The 18,812-nt window shown below is 44.1% G+C and overlaps 1 protein-coding gene across 1 annotated transcript in view; it reads right to left on the reverse strand.

The window, feature by feature from the left end:
* Window positions 1–18,812, reverse strand: part of LOC143986837 (uncharacterized) — a 548,778-nt gene that overhangs the window by 182,723 nt on the left and 347,243 nt on the right. The window contains 2 exon segments of the mRNA XM_077485246.1: window positions 4,956–5,106; window positions 5,185–5,861. Coding sequence (XP_077341372.1) covers window positions 4,956–5,106; window positions 5,185–5,861 — 828 coding nt within the window.

The raw sequence follows: 18,812 nt of genomic DNA on the forward strand, positions 1-18,812 counted from the left end.
ACAAAACCAAACTGTCCCTCCCTACACTGAGAAACGACAGCTGCAGAATCAGTTAGCAGCACTGCATGCAGTGCACTATAATATGCTTTCTATATTTGAAAGAAAGTATATTATACGTGTACAACCCTATATACTGTACACCTATAAAAGGACCTTTGTGGACCTAGTAGCTAGTGATTTGCAGACTGTCCCTGCTCAAAACACCAAACTGTCCTTCAGTCCCTACACTGATAAAAGACAGCTGCAGAATCGGTCAGCAGTCAAGTATAATATACTTTGTATATTTGAAAGAAAGTATATTATACGTGTACAACCCTATATACTGTACACCTATACCAGTCCTTAAAAGGACCTTTGTGGACCTAATGAACTGGTGTAGCGCTACTTATAACTTTGCAACACATCAATTGAAAACAATAAAAATGTCCAGGTGAATTACAGTCTCTATTTGTGTCTTCCTTAATACTTTTTCCTCGTGCGTTTAAACGTGTTCACGCAACTTCTGCACCCCCTGGGAACCCCCAACACCAGTTGTGCTCTCACCTTATGTTTATGGCCCCCATATAATGTAAGGTCATATATAGCGTGTGTCCCTTTTAATCTCTTGCAGACTGTGCTATAGCCGAATGACGGCTACAGCACGGTTACACATTTACGAGAGGGGGCGACTATTGACGTTCTCTCAGAAGCCGCCCCCGCGTGCATTTGGTCACAGATCAAGGTAAAGGGCCAATCACAGCGGCCCTTTACTATGTGATCAGCTGTGTCCAATCACAGCTGATTACATGTAAACAAATGCCGGTTATCGGTATCCTGTCACATTTACACTGATATTCAGGACACTGATCATCAGTGCAGCCCCATCACTGCCGATCAGTGCAGCATATCAGTGCCCAACAGTGCCACCTATCAGTGCAGCCCCATCAGTGTAGCTTAACAGTACCCATTGGTGCAGCCTCTTCAGTGCCCATCGATGCAGCCTCTTCAGTGTCCCCTCATCACAGCACATCAGTGAAGAAGAAAAAAATTACTTAGTTTCTGTTATACACTTTTGCAAAGAAAAGGGTTTTTTTTTCTTCTTTTTAAACATTCTTGGTCTTTTTTTGTTTAGCACAAAATAAAAAACTGAGCGGTGATTAAATACTGCCAAAAGAAAGCTCTATTTGTGCAAAAGAAAATAACAATTTCATGTGGGTCCAGTCTTGCATGACCACGCAATTGTCATTCAAAATGCGACAGCGCTGAAAGCTGAAAATTGGCCTGGGCAGGAAGGGGGTGATAGTGCCCAGTAGACAAATGGTTAACTGGGATCCTTGATCCTCCAGCCCCTCTTTGTCCTCCTTGGCCCCAAAAAGTGACGTGTGGACCATTTAAGAAGAATCCTTCGGCTTCCCAGAAAGTGGTGTCTTTCTGTCCTTTACAATATGGCTCAAAAAGAAGACAAAGACTCGATCGTGCGCTAACAAAAAAAAACCTTTATTTAACCTACACTTGCAAAAAAGAATCTCACATTTAATTGTGCTCTCAAAGCGCACCCACATATAACAGCATTGACATGATAGTGCTGGTATGTCTACTGGCATTACAAATACTGCACTTCCTAGATCAGTACGCTGCATAATGATGTAATCCAAAGCCCAACCCAGGCACGTTTCGTCACCAAGACACACAGCGTCCTCATGGGCATCTGATCGGATGACTGTCTTCTCTCTTTTATAGCCACGGTTCCCAGTGCCATTTTGTGTCAAAAACCCACCAGCACCATTTTGCAAAGGACTCCATATTATCCCATTATTCTCGTCACCTCAGCGCCATCTTGTTATCTACCAATACTAAAGGTAACCTTCCCGATCTCGACTACCAGCGCCATTTTAATGGAGATCCTTGATGTTATTGCCTCCCAATTGTTATATTTCTACGCTATTATGTAAAATTTCATACTTTAGAGCCTTGGCTCTAGCACCATTTTAAAATGAATAAATAATCTAGATATTCCTCTATCTATAAAGTACTAAACACCACATTTCTTGCTGTAATCAAAATATTACCATCATGATTAAAAGTTACCAAGAATTTTACAAATATACCTTAAAATCATCTGAAAAACAGGAGCTCCCCTTTAGAGGCCAATGACACCAAATTACCAAATATTTGTTCCTCAGCGCTAGGTATATCTTCATCCTGGAGAAAGAAGAATTAAAAAAGAAACATCTCTGATTGTTTGGGACTCAAGTTTATTTATACTGTCCCGAGGAAGTTGAACAAAGGGCAGAGTAAATCTGTGTATGGTGCCATGGATATACCAGAAAAATATATTTTCCGCACTCGAGACAGAAATATGGCTTCTCACCTATGTAATATCTCAAAGTTTGATTTCCACGTATAGCATTTTCACATTTAGGAGAGGAATACAGCTTCTCTATAAAGACTGGCCTTCTCTGATAAACATTTACTACACTTAGCACAAGAATACAGCATCTACCCTTTGTGACATCTTTGTCTACCAAGGTCTGATATCCGTGAGAAACATTTCCCACACTCAGGACAGCGATACGGCTTCTCCTCCGTGTGAATCCTCAGACCTCTGTGAAGATGAGATGCCTGGGAAAAACCTTCCCCTCATCTCACATGTGCGAGATCTTTGATGTATAACAAGGGCCGATTTCTGTGAAAAACATTTCTCACACTTAGGACAGGAATACTGCTTCTCCTCTGTGTGAGACCGCTGATGTACGTAAAGATGGGAGGACTGTGAAAAAGTTTTCCCACACACGCGACAGGAATATGGCCTTTCCCCCGTGTGAATCCTCTGATGTATGTGAAGGCTTGACTTCTGCAAGAAACTTTTACCACATTCAGTGCAGTTATACGGCTTCTCCCCCGTATGAGTTCTTTGATGTCTAACAAAGTCTGATTTATGTAGATAACATTTCCCGCAGTCAGTGCAGGAATACGGCCTCTCACCTGTGTGATACCTTTGATGTCTATCAAGGTCAGATTTCTGTTGAAAGCATTTTCCGCACTCAGGACAGGAATATGGTCTCTCCCCCGTGTGAATCCTCTGATGTCTGTAAAGCTTGGACTTCTCTGGAAAACCTTTTCCGCACTCAGGGCAGGGATAAAGCTTCTCCCCTGTGTGAGATCTCTGATGTCTGACAAGTTTTGATTTCTGTGGAAAAGATTTCCCGCACTCAGAGCAGGAATACGGCTTATCTTTTGTGTGAGTCTTGTGATGTTTGTGAAGTTTGGACATCTCTGAAAACCATTTCCCACACTCGGGACAGGAATAAAGATTTTTCCTCTTGTGACTACTCTGATGTATGCAAAGATCGGACAATGAGCTAAAACTTTCCCCACATTCATTACAGGAAAATTTCTCCTCCCCCTGAATTCCGCCACCTTCCCTCACAGTACGAGGTTGCTCAGAGTCCGAGGGATTTGATGGTCCATCCACACTGTGAATTCCTCCATCCACAGCTGAGCTTGTTGTCTTTTCTCCTACACAATCTCTTGTGCTTTCCTCATCATCCATTTCACAGCTTAGAGATAAAGTGAGATGATCTTTTGAGGGTTTCTCAATGACATGTCCTGAAAAATATAAAAAATATGATCAATAGATACAAGACTGTTATTTTCCCAAAATCAAGTCTCCATCTAGATTAGGTCGATTTTAGTGAGCAGTAGTTCTCCAGGGAATGTCCCATCCAGATGTGACTTCCCCTCTTCAGTAAAAGGGCCTTTGGTCCTCCTCCCAAACCCCATAATTGTAAATAGAGCTTCCAGAATCCACAGACCCGCACAACCAGCGGGGCCAGGTTTGTGGGAAAGAGGACCTTCTTCTCATTAACATGGGAACAAGGTTCTTTGTCAGGGTGGTCTCCCAGGCAAAAGGTACCCAATTATGTTGAGGGCATCGGGCATGGTATGGTTCAGGAGGAAGGTGTTCATACAGTCACCTCTCCCCCTTTTCCTCTCCTGTTAAGCTGCATGCTCAGATGAGGGCTTGGTATGTGTTTTCAGGAGGAACCATTTTTTTGTATGGGACCCCCTTTAACATTAAATGTCTTTGCAATTGGTACATGTCCCCCCCAGCCCCAATTTTTTTTTGACAATTAGCATAGAAAATGGCCAGTATTGATTTCTAAGATTCAATCTCCATTAACGCTAATGGAGTTTAGATTCAACAAGTTCGCCAAACCCACCCCAAACCGGACCCGGGTATGTTCAGCTCATCACTATACATAAATCATGTCTGAATTAAAAAAAAATGTGTGCCTACAGCACAGAGAAGCGGGTTTTTCTGAGAGAAAAGAAGATCTAATGTGCAGGACGGGTATCAGTACAAAGTGGTGACTATTGTCAACCTATGATGTCACTCATCTCCTGTCCTACTCTGGACCAATCAGTGTGCAGTAACAGAGCAGAAATAACAGAAGAATATATTGTGGCTCACCTGTGCTGATCTCTGTAGGAGTGTCCTCCTCTTTGAATGTCCTCGTCATTCCAGCCTCCTTCGTATATTGCTGATCATCCCTCACATACGTCTCTTCTACTTCACCCTCAACTTTCATGTTTATCAGATCTTCCCCCTAAACCAACAGAATGGCAGAAAATAACATCTGTAAAATAGAAGTATTTATGATGTGAGATCACATAGAAAATATCATCTTGTAGAGTCCACACATCGTCTCCACATGTCAGAGTGTTCAATCACTTTATGTTCCTGACCCTCAACTCCACCTACCTGATGATGAGGGATGGTGTGATCTTCCTGTGTGGAATCCCGGGAATACAGAGGATGGGGACATCTCTCTGGTGGGTTCCCATTACTCGATCCATCTGTAGGAAACACACACACTGACTGAATACATTGTTTCTATGTGTTTATCAGATGATGGGGGATCTAGGTGGAGCCTCCGTACTGCTCTCTCCTTTACAATAAAGTCTCCTCTTACCCGGTGATGTGAGGGGCGGCTGATTGTCCATCATGACATCCTTGCAGGGATCCTTGTGTCTTTCTGAAAGTTCCTCCATCACTCCATACTCCTCATCCTCTTCTGTATACTCGTCTTTAACAACAATATTATAATCCCCGAGGTTTTCACTCTGAATTTATAATAAACATTCATTGTAACAAGCATGCTTGTGTAAAATCATAACTACCAATAATTATTGATCATCTACCTGATGATGGTGAGGGATGGTGTGACCTTCCTGTGTGGAATCCCGGGAATACAGAGGACGGGGACATCTCTCTGGTGGAGATTTGTAGGTGGTTGACGCCACCTTAATGTGAGATCTTTGATTTATCTTCTCATCTGTGTGAATCCACTGATGTACACGAAGATGGGATGACTGTGAAAAACATTTCCCACACACAGGACAGGAATACGGCTTCAACCCCAAGTGAGATCTTTGATGTCTAACAAAGACTGATTTATGTATATAACTTTTCCCACAGTCAGGGCAGGAATACGGCCTCTCCCCTGTGTGAGACTTTTGATGTTTAACAAGGTCCGATTTCTGTAAAAAGCGTTTCTTGCACTCATGACAGGAAAACGGCTTCTCTCCTGTGTGAATCCTCTGATGTCTTTGAAGACTGGACTTCTCTGGAAAACATTTTCCGCACGCAACGCAGGAATACGGCTTCTCCCCCGTGTGACATGTTTGATGTCTGACAAGTTTTGATTTCTGTGGAAAACATTTCCCACATTCAGAGCAGGAATACGGCTTCCTTCCACCATCGATAGCTGGGCTCATTGTCTTTTCTCCTGCACGGTCGCTTGTGATGTCCTCATCTTCCAGTTTACAGCTTAAAGATAAAGTGGGACCATCCTTTGAGGGTTCCTCAATGGCGTGTCCTGGAAAAATATAAAAACATGATCAATAGATAAAAGATGGTTATGATTCCATCTGGATCAGGTAGATTTAAAGGGATTGTAAAGAGAATTTTATTTTTTATTTTTTAAATAACAAACATGTTATACTTACCTCCACTGTGCAGCTTGTTTTGCACAGAGTGGCCCCGAACCTGTTCTTCTGGGGTCCCTCGGCGGATGTCTCAGCTTCCTCCCTCAGATGCTTCTCACGTTCAGGCGAGCTCCCTCGCATGGTGAGAAGCATCTGCGGGCGCGCTCCCGTGATACAGCCGGCGGCTATAGCTGCTCGCTGTATCACACGGCCCCGCCCCCTGGCGCTCCGCGTCAGTGGATGTGATTGACAGCAGCGCGAGCCAATGGCTGCGCTGCTTTCCATCCATCCACTCCAGCCAATCAGCGGCCAGACTGAACGGTGGAAAGGACATCGGGGGACGAGCGCGGGACTTTCGAGGGGTCAGGCAAGTAAAACGGGGGGGCTGGGGACGCCGGGACTGTCAGATGTTTTTTCACCTTAATGCATAGAATGCATTAAGGTGAAAAAACATTTACCTTTACAACCCCTTTAAGTAAGCAGCTGTTCTCTGTGGATGTCCCAACCAGCTGTGACTTCCCCTCTTCAGCAAATGAGCCTTTGGTCCTCCTCCCAGATCACTTCTACATTTACACAGCCTTGTCAAAAGAGCAGGAACCAATTGGAGACCGGGAGGTGCACGCTCTTCACACAACCACAAGCCTAGGCACCGGGTCATGTGATCTCTGATAATGAAGAGATTCAAGGTTCAGACTTGCAGACACTTTAGCATAGAACAAGTGGCCATAGGCCTAGGCTTCTGGTAACAGGCAGCACTGGAGGGTGTTTAGAGAAATGTATTCTCTTGTAAATATAAGTATTTCAGTTTTCTATGTTCCTCTTTACTTTTCACCCAACAAGACGTTTTAAAGTGGAGTTCCACCCAAAAGTGGAACTTCCGCTCATTTGTCTCCTCTCCCCCTCCGGTGTCACAATTTGCACCTTTCGGGTGGGGGGGGGATAGGGGGAACAGTTCCTACTTCGGGGAGTACGGCCTCGTGCCTGCCCAGTAGGGTTCCCGGCGTGAAGGCGTAAAGGCTACACTGCCGGATTCCCTTACCCGCAATGGAGGCGGCATGCACCCAACAGCTGATGGAAACAACATTGCGGGACTCCAGGACAGGTAAGTATCCTATTATTAAAAACCAGCAGTTGCAGTATGTGTAGCTGCTGGCTTTTTTTTTTGGTTGGAACACCGCTTTAAGTTAACCTTTAGGTATGAGTCAGCTAAAAGAAGAGGAGCCAACCAAAAATAGTGTTAATATATACTTCAAAAAGACTAGTAAATGCATCCTCTGCATTGCAATTAGCTGAAGTCAGACAATGCTGAGATCTGGGATCAACTTCTGTGCCTTTCTGAAGAGTTAAGCTGCCTGTGGATGGTAGCAAGTCAACAATTGACCATACTTTAGGACAGACTGGGCTTAAGGAGGTATGTCAATGAATTAAACAGCATTTGGAACAGAACATGTACCCCATATTCTGCCATATTGGGGAGGGGGGGGGGGGGGGAAGAGTCTGAAGGCCCACATATTTATTAAAGGGATCAGTGTGCAGTAACTGTGCAGAGAGAACAGAAAAATATATTAAGGCTCACCTGTGCTAATCTCTGTAGGATTGTCCTCCTCTTTGAATGGCCTTGTCATTCCAGCCTCCTCCGTATATTGCTGATCATCCCTCACATACGTCTCTTCTACTTCACCCTCAACTTTAATGATCATCAGATCTTCACCCTAAATCAACATAATAGAAGAAAATACCATTGTCAAGGACGCACAGCCATGGAGGCTCACTAATCGAGGTGAGGAGGAATAAAGGAGATAGCTTACTTTGAGCAGGTAAAACAGTTTAGCCCTAATCTAGCTGGATAGCTGGCTGGCCACACGGGCAGATAAAAATCTTTCATACAATCTGGTGCACTTCAGGGAACAGAGGACCGGGTAGCTGCCACGCAAACATGAGGAAGAGGCACAAGGATGAAAAGCACAGGATGTGCTTGGAGCCCTGGATAAATGAGCACTAATGAGAAACAAGTGGATCTCAGCTCAATGGGGCATAGGCTTAAACCACGGTCTGTCAAAACCATCTGGAAATGGTGGATGGTGAGGCTACCTGTCCCTTTCTAGGATCATCTGTGACTATGCATCTGAAAAGAGAAGGTGGAATGTAAAAGTAAGCTCTGGAGGACCAGACCACACCCAAATAGTTAAGTGCCGCTTCCTTAGGATGGGAGGGATTTGGACACAAAAAAAGGGCAAGACTATGTCCTCATTCAAGAGAAAGGTCGACACAACCTTCACCAGGAAAGACAACCAAAGCCAAAGTACCACCTTATTATTATTATTCAGGATTTATATAGCGCCAACAGTTTGCGCAGCGCTATACAATATGAGGGCAGACAATACACTTACAATACAAATCAATACAGGAGGGACTAGAGGGCCCTGCTCGTTAGAGCTTACAACCTTATCACTATAGATCAGTGTTTTTCAACTCCAGTCCTCAAGGCACCCCAACAGGTCATGTTTTCTGTCTTTCCATTGTTTTGCACAGGCGATTTAATCAGTTTCACTGCCTTAGTTCTTACCACAGCTGTTTCATCTGATGGAAATCCTGAAAACATGACCTGTTGGGATGCCTTGAGGACTGGAGTTGAGAAACACTGCTATAGAGCACCAAAAACCATTGCTTACAAGAAAGAGCAGAACGTTTGGTTACCCTGCATGCCAAAGTGATAGCTACCAGGAGGGTTACCTTTTCAAGAGGAATTACCTGGATTTTCTTTAGGAGAGGCTTTTGCAGGACTGACAAAACTAAATTCAGATCCCACGGCATCAGCGGAGATCTTTCAGGCAGAACAAATAGCATAGTTACCTGAATAAAGTACAAATGAGGGAAAGGGAAACCATTGGGCATTGGAAGTGTACAGCCAAAGTGGATACCTGACCATTCATGGTACCCAGGGCCATAGGTCAATCCACATTCCATTAAAGCAAGGCCAAAATGTGAGCAAGAGAAAACCCGCAAGGGTGAAAACTCAACGATTCGCAATAGGCAAAATAAGCCTTCTAGTTACAATAATAAATGAAACTGTAGGTGGACTTTCAAGACCTAGGCATCATGGAGATGACAGCAGAAAGCCCCTTAGCACCTGGCTTTCAACAGCCATGCAGTTAAAGCTTGCAACTGTAAAGCAGGGTAGAAGATCGGACATTGGAAGAGAAGGCCAAGGCACAGTGGAAGACACCATTTGTTGGAATCGAACATAACTAATGATTATATATATATATATATATATACAGTGGTGTGAAAAAGTGTTTGCCCCCTTCCTCATTTCCTGTTCCTTTGCATGTTTGTCACACTTAAGTGTTTCGGAACATCAAACCAATTTAAACAATAGTCAAGGACAACACAAGTAAACACAAAATGCAATTTGTAAATGAAGGTGTTTATTATTAAAGGTGAAAAAAAATCCAAACCATCATGGCCCTGTGTGAAAAAGTGATTGCCCCCCCTTGTTAAAACATACTATAACTGTGGTTGTCCACACCTGAGTTCAATTTCTCTAGCCACACCCAGGCCTGATTATTGCCACACCTGTTCACAATCAAGGCATCACTTAAATAGGAGCTGCTTGACACAGTAAGGTCCACCAGAAGATCCTTAAAAGCTACACATCATGCCGAGACCCAAAGAAATTCAGGAACAATTGAGAAAGAAAGTAATTGAGATCTATCAGTCTGGAAAGGGTTATAAAGCCATTTCCAAAGCTTTGGGAATCCAGCGAACCACAGTGAGAGCCATTATCCACAAATGGCGAAGACATGGAACAGTGGTGAACCTTCCCAGGAGTGGCCGGTCGCCCAAAATTACCCCAAGAGCGCAGCGACCACTCATCCAAGAGGTCACAAAAGACCCCACAACAACGTCCAAGGAACTGCAGGCCTCACTTGCCTCAGTTAAGGTCAGCGTTCATGCCTCCACCATCAGGAAAAGACTGGGCAAAAATGGCCTGCATGGCAGAGTTCCAAGGAGAAAACCACTGCTGAGCAAAAAGAACATCAAAGCTCGTCTCAATTTCTCCACAACACATCTTGATGATCCCCAAGACTTTTGGGACAACATTCTGTGGACCGATGAGACAAAAGTGGAACTCTTTGGAAGGTGTGTGTCCAAGTATATCTGGCGTAGAAGGAACACTGCATTTCATAAAAAGAACATTATACCAACAGTAAAATATGGTGGTGCTAGTGTGATGGTCTGGTGCTGTTTTGCTGCTTCAGGACCTGGAAGACTTGCCGTGATAAAAGGAACTATGAATTCTGCTGTCTACCAAGAGATCCTGAAGGAGAATGTCCGACCATCTGTTCGTGTACTCAAGCTGAAACGAACTTGGGTTCTGCAGCAGGACAATGATCCTAAACACACCAGCAAGTCCACCACCGAATGGCTGAAGAAAAACAAAATGAAGACTTTGGAGTGGCCTAGCCAAAGTCCTGACCTGAATCCTATTGAGATGTTGTGGTATGACCTTAAAAAGGCCGTTCATGCTCGAAAACCCTCTAATGTAACTGAATTAGGACAATTCTGCAAAGATGAGTGAGCCAAAATTCCTCCAGGACGCTGTAAAAGCCTCATTGCACGTTATCGCAAACGCTTGGTTGCAGTTGTTGCTGCTAAGGGTGGCCCAACCAGTTATTAGGTTTAGGGGGGCAATCACTTTTTCACACAGGGCCATGATGGTTTGGATTTTTTTTCACCTTTAATAATAAACACCTTCATTTACAAATTGCATTTTGTGTTTACTTGTGTTGTCCTTGACTATTGTTTAAATTGGTTTGATGTTCCGAAACACTTAAGTGTGACAAACATGCAAAGGAACAGGAAATGAGGAAGGGGGCAAACACTTTTTCACACCACTGTATATATATATATATATATATATATAAAGTTCTACACATCTGTTTGTGCAACCGAACTCAGTCATATTGATACTTGCAGTGCCACAGGTTTAAAATGTATAGAGGAATGTGACACCAAACAGAATCAAAGGAGTTATCTTCAGCCCACCTGGTGTGCATGAAGCTTCAAAGACATTTAGGACAATGACGGCACCGGTCTGTCTGTAAGGACAATAGGAATATAATGAGCGGGAGGGGCGTCCGAGATCGAACCACAAGATGGAAACCCAGTCGGAGCAGTTGCAATTCATGGGCAGACACTGCCCCCCAGAGGCCAATTATGGCAGGACTGTCCGAGGTGGTTAGCCTGGGGGAGGAGACGCCCCAGAGACGCTGATTGGTCCACAGGCAAAGAAGGGTGGGCAATGGGGTGTGGTATGGCTGAGGTGTGTTTATCAAAAAGGGTTGAATCAATGAGTTCTGGCTCTCATTCCATCAGGAGGTCCAGTCACGAGTGGTCGGATAAGTATTGCTTGTATTGTATTCTAATTGTATGCTATGTACCCTTGTAAATTCTATTGATACCTTATGCAAGCTTTCTTATTTCCTTGGTTTCATAGCGAATTGTTATAGTATTGTGATATTAACGATAGCATGTGCTTGGAGTATAGATAGACTAACTAAACTATAGGGACTAGACAAAGTAATGAAGTAACTGATAATACATAGAGGTCCCCCAGCTCACCCTCAACCTATCCAAAATAAAAAAACCTTGTCTGTCCATATCTTTTTGGGGGTTTTTTATTTTGGATAGGTTGAGGGTGAGCTTAGGGATACTCTAGTAACCATGAACTTGACAATGAGGCCTCTAATTCTGCGCTAAAACTGCAGGGTGAAAGCACCCCCTTTGTGTAATGGTGAACAGTAACAGACAGGAATCCCTTGAGGGATAAAGTCCTGAATGTGGAAAGTAGTAGCTAGTGGCCTCCCAGGAGAGCTAATGAATCCAGAAGGCTGGTACTCATTGCTTCCTGATCTCCAGGCAGCCATATGCAGGGTCAGTCGGTTTCAGTACTTCTGTACCTTGTGTCCTGGATCTTTAAGAGGCTTTCTGAGAATTCTCCTTGATAGAATAGAGGTCCCCCAGCCAAATCATAGCTGGGACCCCATAAAGATGCTTGCAGTTCCAGGCAAATTTCCCAGGAATGCTACAGCCCTCAAGCTGGGTCTTGCTCCCTCAGGAACGAGCGACTTCTGCTTTGGACTCTAGCCTATTTATAGCTCCCTCAGTCCCCTGCTGGTCACCTGCCATATTGACCAGGTATTGGCTTGGGAGATATTAACATGTAGGCTGGGGTCATCATTCTCCCACCCACTATGTCCCAGGGTCCCCTGGAAGACAGGGGGAAGTAATTGAGCCCATACCTATAGAGCCCAGAGCAGACTTAACCAATCAAATAGTTCTCTACCTAGTTACAGGGAGGCCGAAAACTAGACTTAATAGAACAGCATCTCTATGGGGTGTTACATACACCCCCCTCTAAACCTCAAAAAAATAAAAATAAATAATAGGCCTTGTCCTCATGGGCCACTAACAAAAACAGCTCTTGAGCCCAAGAGCAGAGTATCCCAAGGCAATTAAAGTAAGGGAGGGGAATAGGGTTTAAAAAAAAAAAAAAAAAAACGTACAAGATGTGTGGCATTCAACATAAATAAATAAGAAAATATACTCTATTTACAAATTGGGAGCCTCGTGCCTGGCCCATGTAAAGATATATAAAATCCTACTACTTAACTAAATCCCTATACTGACTATTTGTACAATTCCAAGCAATTTTAAACACATTAACCAGAAAATACTTCCACCGAAAATGCTGATAAATCTGCACTCATGCAGTAAAAGGAAAGGTTGGGCAACCTAAACATAGGTACATCAATAGGAGCATCCCCTCCAAAGAGGCAACCTTCCAGCAAAACAAGAAAAATATCATGTGAGCATAAAAATATCCTGGCTTTGAATAAAAGGAGTGAACACTGCCCCCTAGGGGAACACAAAACTCTTGGCTCGTAGTATTCCAGGGCCCTGAAATAAGAATGAGGGTGTCACGCTTACCCCAGGTGATCAGACACTATAGCTGGCTAGTGTGTTCTTCACCTATAGCAGGCATAAGACAAGCAGGCCAACCGGTACTCGGTTTCCCCCAGGACTTATACACACTGCTATAGTGCCTGGCTACCACGCTGAACTGAGCAAACAGGTACTTGCAGTTGGCAGACAGGTGGTTCAATGACAGTCCAGGTAAAAGGCAGGCAGAGTTCAGAGAATAGTCGTTATCCAATCCAAGGTTAAACACAGCGAAAACCAGGACTAGCAAGGCAGACAGACAAGGGTCTTGATCAGGTATGTCCTTTCAAAACGGGACACAGCAGGGTCCCAAATCTTGTAGGGTCCTCTGAATCTTAAGGGCAACACTAGACACACAGTAGTAGACCATGTTTGAGACTTGCAATCCAACTGGATGGTAACAGTCATAAACGGAACAACACAAATAGAATTGTGGAATAAGGACATGGAGCAACTTATCTGGGCCCCAAATGCTTACAGATTTTACTTGGTCCAGCCTATCATGCTTCTTGATCATGACATTATCCTTAAATATGAACCTGCCTTAGCGCCAGCCATGCTCAATGCTGCAAAATTCTTCCCAAAACCCCTTGGTTCCTCTGTGACGATGAAGCTTGGGTACATGTACGTACTCCCATATCTCTGTCTCACTACAGCCCTCTCTGAGGGTCTCCACTTCTGGAGGCACATATGAAAATTCAAATCTGTAGCCCAATGCCTCTTTCTTCTGCACAATGTGCTGCATTCTAGAGAGCCGTGGCAGCAGGTACCTCACTCCTCTGCCCAGTAGGGTGAAATGGTTGGTAGCCTGTTTGATGAGCTGATGATGGGCCTCGTTCGGAGCTCGAGCCCTAGCTCAGGTATGTGGAGGCGACAAATTAAAACACTGCTGTTGGTATCCCTTGCTGAACTGCAGGTTGGCAGAAAAAACGTGTCCGTCGCTGAATAAACAGTTTCTTCTCACTTGCACGTCCTGATCTCCCCAATACCACGCTGATGCCCCATACACACGATCAGAAATTCTACCAGCGAAAGTCGGATGTGATCTTTTGGTCTGAAATTTCCGACCGTGTGCATGCTCCATCGGACATTGCTGGCAGAATTCCAGCCAGCAAAAGATTGAGAGCAGGTTCTCTATTTTTCGGTCGGAAAAAATTCCTATCTGAAAATGCATTCGTTTGTATGCAATTCAGATGCGCGAAAAATCGCGCATGTTCGGAAACAATTCGACGCATGCTCGGAAGCATTGAATGTCATTTTCTCGGCTCATCATAGTGTTGTACGTCACCGCGTTCTCGGCAGTCGAAAGTTCAGAGAACTTTTGTGATTGTGTGTATGCAAGGCAAGCTTGAGCGGAATTCTGTCGGAAAAACCATCCAAGTTTTTTCTGACGGAATTTCTGATCATGTGTACGGGGCATAAGTCTCTCTGGGCATTTCCCACTCGCTCAAATTCCCCTTCACTTGCACCCAATAAAACTTTGGGGAGCCAGGGTCAGACTCCACACTTTTCTCTTCTGTGTAAACAGGCACAGGTGCCTCCGCTGCTGCAGGCTTCCATCCTGTCTCATTGCTAAGAACAACTTGTTTGTCAGGCAAAGAATCTCCCCTTGCTAGTCCTGGGATGGGTCCCCGACGGTAAGCATACACATACCCCCTAATGTGTTTTCCGATTCCCAATGTCTGCCTAAAAGGGGATGAGCTGCTGGTGGCAGCTGATTCTCTGGCATCAACTGAAAAACGGCTCCTCGCAGTGCCCACACCGGCTCCAAAAGTGGATCCCTGCTGTCGGATGCTCAAATACAGCGCAGACCACACATGGGTGTTCAGCCCCCTTGGACAGTACTGCAAACTAGCTTGCCCCTCGGCACCAGCCTCACACCTGTGTCTGGCAAGTGCTCCTACTCTCAGCTCAGTCTCCTCTCCACAAGACTTGCAGAACAGTACAAGCCCCGCCATCTTGCTACTCTCTGCCACATGCAGGGTGTATCTGACACAGCTGTGTGAGCCGCTAGCTGGACCCCAGGGACATGGACGTAGGGTGACCTCCCCCGCATACATGAAGTGGGATAACCATATCTTCTTGTAAATAGCCCATTTGCACCTTATTAATAAAATGTTTCCAAAATGCTACACTTAGAGGTGCTGCGCTTTCCTTCTCTTGTCTGCTAGAGTCTTCTTCTAGCTCTCCTACACTGGCTGCCTACAGTGCTGGCTTACGACCTTACTCATACCTCAATCATTTTCACCCAAGGACTATACATATTTATGGACATTGTTCTCCTTTAATGAGAGACTCTATGATGATATTATAGCCCCTTCTTATATTTATATGTTTTTATATTATTTTATATTTAGTTAATTTACAGTATCTCACAAAAGTGAGTACACCCCTCACATTTTTGTAAATACATTTTTTTATATCTTTTCATGTGACACTTGTCTACAATGTAAAGTAGTGAGTGTACAGCTTGTATAACAGTGTACATTTGATGTCCCCTCAAAATAACTCAACACACAGCCATTAATGTCTAAACCGCTGGCAACAAAAGTGAGTACACCCCTAAGTGAAAATGTCCGAACTGGGCCCAAAGTGTAAATATTTTGTGTGGCCACCATTATTTTCCAGCACTGCCTTAACCCTCTTGGGCATGGAGTTCACCAAAGCTTCACAGGTTGCCGCTGGAGTCCTCTTCCACTCCTCCATGACGACATCCCACAGATGCTCAATAGGGGTTAAGTCTGGAGACATGCTTGGCCAGTCCATCACCTTTACCCTCAGCTTCTTTAGCAAGGCAGTGGTCATCTTGGAGGTGTGTTTGGGGTTGTTATGTTGGAATACTGCCCTGCGGCCCAGTCTCTGAGGGGAGGGGATCATGCTCTGCTTCAGTATATCACAGTACATGTTTGCATTCATGGTTCCCTCAATGAACTGTAGCCCCCCAGTGCCAGCAGCACTCATGCAGCTCCAGACCATGACAATCCCACCACCATGCTTGACTGTAGGCAAGACACTCTTGTCTTTGTACTCCTCACCTGGTTGCCGCTACACATGCTTGACACCATCTGAACCAAATAAGTTTATCTTGGTCTCATCAGACCACAGGACATGGTTCCTGTAATCAATGTCCTTAGTCTGCTTGTCTTCAGCAAACTGTTTGTGGGCTTTCTTGTTCATCATCTTTAGAAGAGGCCTCCTTCTGGGACAACAGCCATGCAGACCAATTTGATGTAGCGTTCGGCATATGGTCTGAGCACTGACAGGCTGACCCCCCCACCCACCCCTTCAACTTCTGCAGAAATGCTGGCAGCACTCATACGTCTATTTCTCAAAGACAACCTCTGGATATGACGCTGAGCACGTGCACTCAACTTCCTTGGTCGACCATGGAGTGACCTGTTCTGAGTGGAACCTGTCCTGTTAACTAGAGGTCGACCGATATATCGGCCGATATTTGCCGTTTTTTAAATAATCGGCATCGGCCGATTTGAGCTGATAAAAAGCCGATTTAGAACTACAGCGGGACTTTTCTATTACAGAAGTCATTTCAGTCAGTGTGAGTTGCCTGAGTCGTCATAGCAACCCTTTCCTCCACTCTGGGCAGGCTGCCAAGAAAAGAACTAAATGATACAATGTTTACACTTGAATGAATGAAATCATCTCCGTGTGTAGAAGTTCTCAGTTTAACCATTTAAAGACTAAATCTTTTCTGACACTTGTTGCTTACAAGTAAAAATCTTGTATTTTCTGCCAGAAAATCACTTAGACCCCCAAAAATTATATATATTTTTTTAGCAGAGATCCTAGGGAATAAAATAGCGGTTGTTGCAATATTTTGTCACACGGCATTTGCACAGAGGTCTTTCAAATGCATTTTTTTAGGAAAAAAATACACTATTTAAAAAATAAAAATAAAATAAAAACAGTAAAGTTAGCCCATTTTTTTTTTTCGTCCAAAAGTTCTGACTACCTGTTTTTATTTAATATATAGGTTTTTTTTTTGGTTTTTTTTTAATCTAAATCATACATACAAGTAAACTGATTGGGGGTTTTGTTTTGTTTAATAAATGTTTAAATGTAAGAAATTTTCTGTATCACTTATAAAGTTGCTTTCACACTGGAGCGGGCAGACGTTGATGGTAAAACGCAAGTTTTAGCGGCTCTTTACCATCATTTTAGCGGTGCTATTTGGCTAGTGGGGCACATATAACCCAGCTAGCGGCCAAGGAAGAGGTTAAATGCGCCCATGAAGCACTGCTGCCAAATCGCATTGCATGCGCTTCGGCAGTGGTGCCCATTCATATCAATGGGCAGGAGTGGTGGAGGAGCGGTGTACACCACTCCAAACGTGCTGCTTGCAGGACTTTTTTTTTAAGATCCTGCCAGCACATCGCCTCAGTGTGAAAGCACTCTGTCTTTCACACAGACTGCAGGGGAGCCATTTTACAAGCGCTATTTTTAGCCCAAAAGCGCCTGAAAAACACCCCAGTGGGAAAGGTGTGTTAGATCAAGGGGGATTAAAAAATAAAATAAAAAATAAAAAAGGAAAAAAATAAATAAATAAAATTAAATCGGCCTAACATATCGGCCCAAAAAAAATCGGCATCATATATCGGCTATCGGCCGCCATGATTTCTAAATATCGGCATCGGCATCGGCCAGAGAAAAACCCATATCGGTCGACCTCTACTGTTAACCACTGTATGGTCTTTGCCACCGTGCTGCAGCTCAGTTTCAAGGTCTTGGCAATCTTCTTATAGCCTAGACCATCTTCATGTAGAGCAACAATTCTTTTTTTTTTCATATCCTCAGAGAGTTCTTTGTTATGAGGTGCCATGTTGAACTTCCAGTGACCAGTATGAGAGAGTGAGAGCAATAACACCAAATTTAACACACCTGCTCCCCGTTCACACCTGAGACCTTGTAACACTAATGAGTCACATGACACCGGGGAGGGAAAATGGCTAATTGGGTCCAATTTGTGCATTTTCACTTAGGGGTGTACTCTATTTGGTTGTCAGCGGTTTAGACATTAACGGCTGTGTGTTGAGTTATTTTTAGGGGACGGCAAATTTATACTGTAATACAAGCTGTACACTCACTACTTTACATTGTAGACAAGTGCCATTTCTTCAGTGTTGTCACATGAAAAGATATAATAAAATATTTACAAAAATGTGAGTGGTGTACTAACTTTTGTGAGATACTGTATATTGATTTTTACCCTCTCATAGTCATATTATTCTTTAGTAATACAAGCGTTGGTAGGTTATAACACATCGTACCTTCAAGGTTCCTTCCCTGAACTTGAGTGCCACGTGCTTTTCCTCTTCCGGGGGCCTCCTGGCACCACCACTGAACCTTTCCTCTTCCAAACCACAAACAGTTCCTGAATCTCAGCAGGTTCCACTGTGAACATTTCCTGAATAAAGGCAGAATCCAGGCAAAAGTCCTCTCCTGGCTCACTCCTGTTGAAGTTGCACACAACACCAGATGCATTCACTGTAGTGCCCATGTCAATAACTGCATCCGCTGCGCTGCACGTTACTGTCTGGGTTTTCTGTAGCACAAGTTGCTGGCTGCATTTGCTGTAGTGTGCATGTCACTGGCAGTATCCGCTGAGTTACATTTATCAATGACTGTATTCTCTGAACACCAACTCCGGGCAATCTCCCTTAGCAATGGCTGCCTGTGCCAGGCGGGAATCCAAGAACGAGCCCCCACATGTTGCGCACAGATTGAATTGGTCTGGCGAATTTAATATCGGGTTAGATTCCCCAATAGGCACACAGCAGCCAGGCACACAACATTTCCCATTTACTCAGGTCAGAGAACAG

This window comes from Lithobates pipiens, unplaced genomic scaffold, assembly GCF_037356315.1.
Source record: "Lithobates pipiens isolate NorthernLeopardFrog02 unplaced genomic scaffold, aLitPip1_a1.2 Scaffold_18, whole genome shotgun sequence".
Taxonomy (NCBI): Eukaryota; Metazoa; Chordata; class Amphibia; order Anura; family Ranidae; genus Lithobates; species Lithobates pipiens.